General features: G+C 45.9%; 1 protein-coding gene across 3 annotated transcripts; it reads left to right on the top strand.

The window, feature by feature from the left end:
- On the top strand, positions 1 to 10,470 carry DNAJC5G (DnaJ heat shock protein family (Hsp40) member C5 gamma). Of its 3 annotated transcripts, none has more exons than XM_079941124.1 (6): positions 1 to 92; positions 8,589 to 8,704; positions 9,009 to 9,222; positions 9,460 to 9,604; positions 10,068 to 10,141; positions 10,344 to 10,470. In XM_079941124.1, the coding sequence occupies exons 1-5, from the start codon at positions 54 to 56 to the stop codon at positions 10,121 to 10,123; spliced, it is 570 nt and encodes a 189-aa protein (XP_079797250.1). In that variant the 5' UTR covers positions 1 to 53; the 3' UTR covers positions 10,124 to 10,141; positions 10,344 to 10,470. The 3 variants fall into 3 exon arrangements, with proteins under 3 accessions (XP_079797250.1, XP_079797251.1, XP_079797249.1); XM_079941125.1 differs by lacking the exon at positions 1 to 92 and adding an exon at positions 6,859 to 7,783; XM_079941123.1 differs by lacking the exon at positions 1 to 92 and having other exon boundaries at positions 6,859 to 8,704.
- Positions 10,471 to 11,127: the final 657 nt, after the last annotated feature.

The following is an 11,127-nucleotide window of genomic DNA, read 5'->3' as shown; positions in this document are numbered from 1 at the left end:
ACTTGATTGCAAGAGATTTCTATTCTGCAGACTTTGGTTACTGATTTACCCACATGCTCTTACGCCTTCCTCAGATACCAATTTTCCCTAAGGTGAGTCCTTAGTCTACTCTTAGTTGTGGAGGCAGGAAGGCCTGATGTTCCCGAGAGGACAGGTCAGTGCCAGCTTCCAGAGCAGAAGGCAACAGAGCAGCTTAGAAGGAGGCTTCAGGGAGACCCAGGCTGGAACAGTTCATATTGAGAGAGAAGGAGAGCAAAGCCCAGTGCTGAGGTCAGGATTTAGGCTGGGCCAGGGATCTCAGGCAAGATTTGGAATCCAAGGCTGTGGGCAAGGGTTAACACTTGAAAGGGCCAAGCTAAGCTGAAGGGTATGCACAGAGGTGTTACCCCTAGAAAGCCTTTCCTGACCCCTCCCACCCCTGGGTGGGTTATGTGCCCTTCCCTGGTGATCTCAAGGCCCACTGTGCCTCGGTGATGTTAGCACTCACCACGTTTTAACAAAATTGTTTACTTGTCAGTCTCTTCACTAGAGTACAAGCTCTCTGAAGACAGATGTTGTCTTTCTCAACACTGTGTCCCCAGCACACCATAGTGCCTGATACATAGTCCTCGATAAAGCCATCCCAGAAAGGGGGAGCTGATTGTCAGAGTGGAAGCAGGATGGAGGAAGCAGGATTTTAGTTGGAGATACGGAAGATGAGGGAAGGCTGCAGCTTACGTGTCACGTCCTCAGAGAAGCCTTCCTGACCCCCCAAATCAGCCTAGCGCATGTTATGCATTCTCATTGCACACTTCTTTTCCTGCCTTAGCACTTATCCTACTGTAATTAAATTGTTATTTGGAGATTATTTCTTTTTTCACTTGGCTTCCAGGATACCATAATCTAGTTTTCCTCCTATTTCACTGACTGCTTATTTTCGGTCTCCTTTGCTGGTTCCTCCACATCTTCCCAACCTTTTAACACTGGAATGTCCCAGGACTTGGTCACCCTCTTCTCTTACCTTCCTACACTTAGTCCCATGGAGATATCATCCAGTCTCAAGGCTTTAAATACTACCTAGAAACAGCAAGAAGCAATGATTATTGAAGCTGGGTGATGGGTACATGGAGAATCATTGTACTATTCTGTTTCTATATGTGTTTGAAAGTTTCTATTAAAAAAAGAAACTTAAAAAATAAATGGCAGCTTATATGATGATTCCCAGATCTCTCACTTGAACTCTGAACTCATGTACCCAAATGTCAGCTTGACCTCTCCTCTTTAATGTCTAATAGGCATCTCAAGCTTCATCAAAAACTGAGCTCCTGATCGCCACCCTTTATCCCAAACCTTCTCTTCCAGCAGTCCTCCCATGTCAGAACATGCGAACTCCATCTTTCCACTTGCTCAGACCGGAAGCCTTAGAGTCATCCTTGACTTCTCTATTTTTACCCCACATCCAATCTGTCAACAAATCCTGCTCCCATCCTTGTCTAAACCACCATCGTCTGCCTTCTTGATTACTTCAGTAGCCTCCTAGGTTGTCTTCCTTTTTCTACCTTTGTTGCCCTATAGTCTATCCTCAATCCGGACTAGGCAACTAGGCCAGATTTCATCAGTCTCTGTCTCAGTATCAGCCAAAGGCCTTCCACTGGCCTGCAAAGCCCTATGCAATCTAACCCTCTCTGATCTCATTTCATGCTACTCCCACCTCACTCCCCAGCCACTCTGGCCTTTGTGCAATTGGGTCCTATGACATACCCGGTGTGTTCCACCCCAGGGCCTTTGCATTTACTCATCTCTTTGCCTATAATACACTCTGCCAGATGTCTTCACGACTCACCTGAGCATCTGCTTCAGGTCTTGAATCAAATATCACTTTTACAGGGACTTCCCTGGTGGTCCAGTGGTTAAGAATCTGCCTTCCAATGCAGGGGACATGGGTTTGATCCCTGGTCAGGGAACTAAGATCCCACATGCCACGGGGCAACTAAGCCCGTGTTCCGCAACTACTGAGCACACGGGCCACAACTAGAAAGCCTGTGAACCACAACTAAAAAGCCTGTGAACCACAACTAGAGAGAGAAGCCCGCGCACCGCAATGGGCGCAACTAAGACCCGATGCAGCCAAAAATAAATAAATAAATAATACAAAATATACATATATATATATATATATATATATATATATATCTCACTTGTACAGGCCCTCTCTGCTTATCCTTTTAAAAAGTGCAGTCTTCCCTCAAATTTTTTCCATCTCCATCCCTGCTTTATGCTTCTCCATAGCAACTATTACCACCTAACATACTGAATATTTTACTTATCTTGTTTACTGTCTATCTCCTCTCACCAGAATTTAAGCTACATGATGGCAGAAGTTTTTGTCTGTTCTGTATGTTGCTATATCCCCAGTACCTAGAACAGAATCTGGCAGAGGATAGCACCTAATAAATATTTGTTGAAGGTATAAATGAATGTCTATCTTCCACATTAAGCTATAATCTATGAGAGCCGATTATCACTGTATCCAAAATACTAGGCATAGAGGAGCGATTAATAGATGTTTGTTGAGTAAGTGAACTGATTAATTAAAAGGACAGTTCATGAGGGGAACTGGTGTGAGAGCAATGGTATAGAGGTGAGAAAGAACAGGAATATTTAGGAGGAAAAAAAGACTGATGGTTATGGAAGGTTTACTTCAGGGCAATAGCAGACAATGCATTTGGAGGGATAACACGGTGTCAGATTGTAGATTTCATTGCCATATTTTAAGGGTTGTTTTGCACCCCATAGGCTATGAGCAAAGGAGTGGTAACGATGGTAACATTGCTTTGCTCTAGGAACATTGATCTGGTAACCAGTATCCAGGATGAGACTGGCAGTAGGGAGAACAGTTAGAAGGCTAGGACAACAGTCAGTGTGACATGGAAATCCTTTAACTGAGGCGCTTCAAAGCTGTGGGAGCTGAAAAGAAGGGGATGATGAAAGAGCAATTTTGAAAAAAGAAATTCGTAAGGTTTTTTGGCCTGAATTTGGGGGAAATAATGGTCCACAGCCCGCTGATGTTTGGGTTTTGAGCAGCATTATCTTGGAAAGAGTCATAACATTAACGTAAATAGAAAAAGCAAGAGGAACAGCCAGTCTGGGGGCAAGGTCATAAGCTCAGATTTCAGAGTGTGGTTTTGAGGCAATGGGAGACTGGCATGTGGATGACACTAAGCTGAGCTAAAGCAGAGTAGTGCCCGCTGAAGCCACGCCCATAGACTGCATCTCTGAAGTAGAGAGGAGAGAGCAGAAGCAGGAGCTTAAAGACCAAGCCATATAGAATATCCACAAAGAGGAAATGAAAGAAGGGAGAGGAGCCAGCAAGGGACAGGAAACTTATCAGAGATGTAGGAGGAGACACAGAATAATGCAGAGCCCCAGAATTGAAAAGACATGAAGTTGGTGGAGCTGAACAGAAAGGAGAGGAGAGATTTAAGGCCCAAAGTCTCTTCCCAAAGCAGAGCCCCATAGTTTTCACTTCATTCAGTCATACTGCCTGAGATTCTGCCAGTTATTCCTTTTGTGTTGGTTAAGAATTAAGAGGGTGAAGTATTAATAGTTGTTCTCACTATAAGCAGAATTATAGGGTTTTAATTAGATTGCTTTCCACCTAACCCATAGGGATGAGATAATTTTATGGAGGTAATCATTTTTATTAGAAATGTTTAAAGGAGAGGAAGTGAGAGAGGTAATGTTGGAGTTTTGACTGCTTGGGGAACACTGTGGCTATTTTGGAGGGCAGAGGGCACTGGGTAGAGGAATGAGAAAATAGGGTTCTAAGGGGCTGAGAAAAGAATGTAGAAAGGGGATGGAAGGATTCCAATGACAATTTCCAAATCTTCTTAGAGGGAGGACCCTGATTTACCCCCTTCCTCCCAGAGACAGAAGGAAAGCAATTTCTCTCTTCACAAAATTGGGAGGAGACAGGATAGAAAGAATGATGATGATGGTGATGATGACAATGACATAGCATTTACCACATGCCAAGCACTGTTCAGATTAAATATTTAATCCTCTTAACAACCCTAAGAGGCAGAGACTATTACCTCCATTTTACAGGTAAGGCAGGTGTGCCCTGTTAGCCTGCCCTTAGGTCTGCAGAGTCTGGGGTTGCAGGGCAGAGAGGACAGGAGTATAAAGCAGCTTCTCTAACTGGAAACCCTCTACCTCCCACCACGAGACGTCTGCCCTGGGGAGGACAGGCAAACAAACGGGGCCAGAGGTATTTTTAGTCACATGTAGTATGTATGCCTTCAACTGGGGGGAGGGAAAGCAGGATATTACCTGACATCACCATGAAAGGAGGTGAATCTCAACTACAGATTTGGTCTGTTTCTACACTTAGATTTTAAAGTGGAAAGGGAGCTGGTGTGTATGAGGAGCAGACACTGAACTTGGAGTCAGAAGACAGGTCTGGACCTCACAGGTTGACCTTGGGCAGGTTAATCCCTTTCTCTAGGCCACACTTTTCTCAATTACAAAAGGAAGGCATTGTATGAGAGTTGTTTCTGAGGTCCCTTCCAGCTCAAAATCTGTACGATTCTAGAACCTGGGGGTTGGGTGTGACAAATTATGATCTCTCTCTCCCACTACATATGTTGGAGAGCGTGATATTTTGGGTATAAATATACCAATGTCTGTCGTCTGTATGTGTATATTCCAGCTATATGACTAAAACTTTAGTTGTTTGTGGATAAATAAGGGATGCTTCTTGGTTTTCTCCAGGAAAGACCAAATGGCTCTGTGACACAGTAAACTTCTAAGATCACTGACTCAACATATGATGGGAGGGCAAATGATTCCAGAAAAGGTTTGAGTCTGTCATCATTCTTTAGCATGGTTTTTTCAAATTTTTTCCATTTTTTTTTTTACAACCAAATTTAATTTAGTCTTGACCTCAACCCTGTGAAACAGCACAGGATTTTACAGAAGAGGGAAGAGACTCAGAGATTAAGTGACTTGTCCAAGATCACACAGCCTGTTAGAGCCAGAGCCAAAACAAAGATCTAGGGCTTCTGACTCCTGGCTTGTACGTTCTTCCTAGTTGTGTGCATGGAAAATGGAGTCAAAAAGGGTCTGCTTCTAGGTAAAGGCCAAGTGGAGGCCCCTGGCCAGAGGATGCCAGCTGACCTGCTTGCTCTATTCCCATCTCTGCAGCTGCTGGCTGCAGTGTCATCTCATTCAGAGCGGAGGCGCAGAAGGCTTAAAGATAATGGCTATTTCAAGAGCCACTATGATTAGAATTAATTAGAATGTCAGAGGGCAGTGATAAGAAGTAATAACATTCTGGAGCCTCTGGCAAGATGTGAAAGCTGTTTACTAACTCTTCTCAGAGCCTAATTTGCCGTCTTTCTTGGGCTCATTTCTGTAAAGCAGGGATGGGCTCATACCACCTCCCAGGGCTGTTGTGAGGATCAAAGGAGACAATGAGGTAAAAGTGCGTCAGAAAAGGTACACAAAAGCATGCTTGTTCATTCAACTTAACCAACATTTATTGAGTACCTACAATATTCCAGATACTGTGTTAGGAACTGGAGGAAAACTAAGACAAACAAGAAACAAGGAGCCCAGAATCGCCCTTACTATCTCGCCTAGTGCCTTCTGTCTCTTCTTGTCTCAGATCATATGAGGAAAAGTGGGCTCTGCAGTCCTGTCCAATTCCCCAGCTATCTGCTTCTGTCCCAGGCAATTCTTGCTATGGCCCAAACTCTGGGCCTCCACTGGACCAGCAGAGGGCTCCCTCTGCTATAGTTCATTCAGCAAATCATTAATTCACTTATCATAAGCCAGGCATGGTTCTAGGTGCTGGGGATACAATGGTGAGCAAACATACAAGGTCCCTGCCCTCACGGAGTTCACTGTCTACCGGTGAAGGCAGACCTTAAACAAATCAACGTGAGATAAATATATATTCACAAATCAGGGTGAGGGTGTTAACGAAATGGGGAGAGAGAAGTGGAACTCAATTTAGAAGGACTCTCCGAGGAAGCACAAAGCTGAGAGCCACAAAGGATGAGAAGTCAGCTACGCACGTAGCCTGGGGAGGAGCCCTCCAGGCAGAGGAGTGGGAGGGAACACGGTGTCTTCAAAGAACTGACAGAAAAGCAGTGCAGCAGAGACCAGAGCACGCAAGACAGTGGTACTTCGTAGAGCTGGAGTGAGAGGCAGGGGCCGGACCACACTGGGCCTGTAGACTGAGGTGAGACATTCCCTGTAAATGCACTGCACTTCCAGTGCCTTCTGTTCTCTTCCCAGTGCTGGTAAAGAAATGACTCGGGCTGTTCTAGTTCTGTCCTTCCATGATGGTGACGAAAGGCTGGAGGTTAGAGAAATCTGGCATAGTACAAACCATCAAAAAATTGTTAGCTTTACCTCCTTTACTTTAGGCGACTAACCTCTAAACTTATCTAACCCAGAACCTATGCACTCAGTGAGGGATACCAAAGATTTTCATCCCCACCCCTACACTGATCACGGATCTACAGAAATAAACTAATTCAGTGGTCGTTGTGCCTGTTGCACATGGACTCTTTAGTTTGCTCAGATGGCTCACATCTTTGGGGTGCAGTATTTACAACTTAAAACCTAGAAGGGAAGGTAAATGTACACAGGTAACAGTAATAAAAGGAAGAGATAATAAGTCACAAGACAGGTAACAGAGAGATAGGACTGAAACAATAAAGTTCTTTCAATTCCATGTTATAGGAGCCATTGAGTGCTCCTTTGTTACGAAAACCAACATCATGAAGTGGTAAATTATAAGGGATGCAAACCTGTAGGAGATCACAGGAATTAAGTAGAAATAGGTGCTCTTATGCCCTGCAAGTAGCATGTAAATTAGGGAGGTAAATTGGTACTTTTGGTAACTTTCTGGAAAGAAAGTTAGCAATATGGATCAAAAGCCTCAAAAAAATTCGCTTTGACCCAATAATTCCACTTCCAGGAATCTACTCTAAAGAAAAAAAAAGATTTATTTGTAGATTTAAAGATAAGAATTTTCATAATAAGGTCATCATACTATCAAATGATTATAAACAATTATCCAATCTGGATTATATAATTATATTATGGTACATCCTCGTGATGTAATAGTATTTAAAGAAAGTTTCTGAAGAACAGTAATGACTTTTGGAAATGTTCAAGACATCAATTTAAAGGAACATGCCATCTTAATTACAATATGATAGGATAACTGCTTTTACAGAGGAAGGTGAGAACAATTGAGGGAATGAAGGAAAGTTTCCTAGGAATACTTACATTCGATGTAGGTCTTAAAGCATGTGTAGGAGTTTCCCGGCAGAAAGGAAAAAAAGGACCAAGTGGAGACCCCTAAATTCCGTAAAAGAAGGCTGAGAAGGTAATATACCTCTTGAGAAAGGTTTGTAGCAAACATACCTCTCGTACAGCCACGGTCTGCAAGCGCCGTTATCTTTCCTTAGGTGAGTTGGTGAGCCACGTCCCTGATCGAATGAGTCCCCTCCCACCCGAGAAGGGACGGCCCTGCAGGCTGCATCCGCGGGTGCAGTTGGAACCCACACTCCGCAGCCCTTGGCCGCTGGTGCCAGGCCGATCCCTACGCTCAGGCTCCCCGCGAGAGAAATAAGTCCCTCCCAGACCTACCTGCAGCGCCAAAAAGGGACCCCTAGTGTTGACGCAGCGCGCAGGCGCAGTCGGCCACTGGCCCGCTGCCGTGTGAAGTTTCACACCTTGATGGAGGTTGCGTGAGGCCTCCCTGGCTGAAGAGAGCGACTCCGAGGTAGACGCCAGGCTGGGTGGGGGTGGGGGGGTCCACACAGAGCCAGAGGGGACCTGGGGAACCAGAGCGTTCCCTCTGAGCTTGTTGCCTTGGTTCTCCCAAGCCGCAGCCTCCCAAGCGCTCCCCCGGCCCTCTGGGGTCCTGCTCGCTGCTACCTCTCTGGTCTGCCCCACAGCTCCTCCTTTATCCCTTGATTCACCCCTCTGTTCTCCCTGAGGGACAGAGGTGGGAGGGTTTGAGCGGGGAGGTTAGGAGGAAGAAAGCGTCTGGCCTAGGTGCAAGCACTGCCTCCCGGCCTGGCTTTTGGACGCCTGACTTCTCTTAGGCAGCGCAGGGTTTCGTCTGACTTGCTTCTCCCTTGGGAATTGGGGATCGCCATGATTCCGCACCCAAGCTGTTCAGGGGCTGGGGCCCTGCTGGTCTTTCAAACCCAGTAATGAGCTTGGACAGGCTCGGGGCTGTTTACTTAAGGTACCAGTAGCTCTGGACAAAATCGATCTTTATGCAGGGTTTAGACCTCCTTTGGCTTTACCTCTGTAGAATGTGGGGTGTCTGGAGGTCTGTGCATCTGAAGGACACTGGGAAATGTGAGGAGAAGATGTTTCCTCTTTAAAATTCGAAGGTCTTGTCACCTGCACTCTCCTGCTAGTCACAGATGCCAGTCACTGTTGTCTTATACTTGTCCCATTGTAGCCACTTACCTGCCTCGCCCCTGAAGGCGATGAGCTTCCTGTCACTGGAAGTTCGCTTCTCTGTGGCCTCACCTGTGGAAGTTCTCACAAATGCTGCTTCTCCTCTGACCCAGATCATGGCTCACGTGGACAAAGCAGCCCGCCCGTTGTCCAAAACTGGATCAACCCTCTATGCAGTGCTGGAACTTAAGAAGGGTGCTTCACCTGAAGACGTCAAAAAGGCCTACAGGTTCAGACATCAGCCCCTTATTGAATCCTGCAATTCTCCCCCTTGAACCCTTTTCCCTCTACCTTGCTTTCTGACCCATTTTTAAATCCCCAAGCCTTCACTTTGGGACCAGGTGGGGCCATCATCCTCTTCAGTGTGACACGAGAAGGAATGTAGACTTGGGCTGCGTGCCTCCATCCTTTGTACCATATCTCATGCATTGTTTTTTCACCATCTAGAGACCTATCCCTGTCATTCACCCTAACCCTCCCTCCCCAGCCATTCCCATCCTCTCCCCACCCTCCTTTGGGTATTGCTTGGGTAGGAGACTGGCCTTGAAGTATCATCCAGACAAGAATCCAGGGGACCCTCAAGCAGCAGAAATATTCAAGGAGATCAACACAGCCCACTCCGTACTGAGTGACCCTAAGAAGCGGCAAATTTACGACCGGCATGGCTCATTGGGAATATATATATACGACCACTTTGGCGAAGAAGGCGTCACATACTATTTTACGCTGAATAGCTGTTGGTTCAAGGTACACAATTCTTCCTAGTCTCTTAAGAATAAGGAAGCAGGGGCAACCCTCCTCTATTAGGACAGCTAATCCCCCTCTCCTAGGACACGTGCTTCTGTTGTCTCATATAGCAGGTGCTGGAAGGATTGAGGGAGGGGAACTTGAATGGAAATACACAAGAACTGCCGGATTGAAGCCATTCTTTCCCACCTTTTAGACGCTTGTGCCGGATTGAAGCCATTCTTTCCCACCTTTTAGATGCTTGTCCTCCTGTGTGCTCTACTTACCTGTTGCTGTTGCTGCTGCTGCTGCTGCTTTTGCTGGGGAACACTTAAGCCACCACCCGAGGAAGCAGCTAAGAAAAAATATGAGCCGAATGTCCAGAATCAGCCTCCAAGGCCAGGTGAGAACCACAGGCAGGGACTGGGATGAGAGCTGGAATAGGGGTGCAGGAAATGGTTGGGGGTGAAACTGTGAACTCCCAACTATGGGAGTCTCAAGTCAGTATTGGGGCAAAGTGAAGAAAGAGAAGGGGATACACTTGGTTTCTGAGTTTGTTTATGCCACACACTGACAGTTTGAATGTGATGTTGGCCTCCTATGACTGTTAAGCTTAACGAATGGGGTGGAAGTTAAGGAAAAGAATGGGGTGGGGGACTGTGCCTAGAAAAGGCAGTAGTCGAAGACAAGTTAGAGGACGCAGTTCTTTGCATTTACTCAAGAGAAAGGTAAAGTGCCTGAGATTATCCCCCTTATTCACACCAGTGCCACCTAGTGATGTGAATGCGTAACTGCAAGGTAACCATTTTTTCACCAGTGGACTAAAAACTTGTTACTAAATACGTGTTTTTCAAATTCCATCACAGGACACAGAGAACATTTTAGAAGAGGGGAAGATAATTCTAGTGGTGATAATTATTAAAAGATGAAGAAGAGTGAGGTATGAAAACTGAAATGCAGCAATAATTAAAGGGTAAGAAAGAAAAGGTTAGACACTAACTTCAGATGAGTCATTAGTGGAAAGTTTATATCTTTATAGTATGGACTACAGGTATTTGTATCCTTACCTATAGGGGTTTGGCTTTAAATTCTGGGTGATCATTCCTTCTGGTTAATAAGATGCCATCTTCTTCTGCCCTTAGGTGCTGACCCAGTGAGGGTGCCTTCTGCTGCCCAGTCCGCTGGACTCGGTGAAGAGAAGAGCAAGTAGCCCTGTCCTGACATTGACCCTGATTTTCCCCTCTACTTGTAAGACTCCCATCTTCAGAAGCATCGATGGCATCCACCCCAGTGAGGATGCCATCTTTGTACTTGATGGTATAACTGACCCTGGCCATACAGGGTCACCCAGCTATTCTTCTTTTTAGCTGCAGTCCCAATTTTAGTCTGTTAGAGAGCAGCCCTCGTATCCCTACCCTTGTGAGGTCTTAGGCAGTGATGACAGTCTTTTCCTGAGCGTTCTTTTTCCTGTGCTTTTCTTGGGATTTGAGCCAATGTCAGCTGGTAGGGTCAGCCACTTGCGATATCTCTATCAGGATCCCGATAGCCAAGCTGGATGGATCCTGTCCTGGAGCTGCCAGAGCAGCTAACCCTTCTTTGTTGCAGTTCTGTGTACCAAGAACTCTGAGTGTCAGCCACATTCCTAAGCGAGTACACCTTTCTGGGGGCTGGTCTCATCTTCTTCGGTGCCCATGCCTTTGGCATTGCCAGCCTCATTCCATACCACATGAGACAACTCAGGAAAAGTATCAATGCATTTGAGGCTTAGGGGTAGTTATCCCACCTTTGGATTCTCCCTGGACTGCGGCTGCCAGCATAGCAACCATGAGCAGGACGCCTGTGGGTTGACTGAAGTTCACACCTCAGTGCCTGCCTGCCTCCGTCCTTTTGACCACATCTTATGCAAGCTCATCCCTATATGTTTTG

The sequence above is a fragment of the Stenella coeruleoalba genome (assembly GCF_951394435.1).
Source record: "Stenella coeruleoalba genome assembly, chromosome: 13".
Lineage (NCBI taxonomy): Eukaryota > Metazoa > Chordata > Mammalia > Artiodactyla > Delphinidae > Stenella > Stenella coeruleoalba.
Note: the sequence above shows the minus strand (reverse complement) of the source record. Positions and strands in the feature narration are given on the sequence as shown.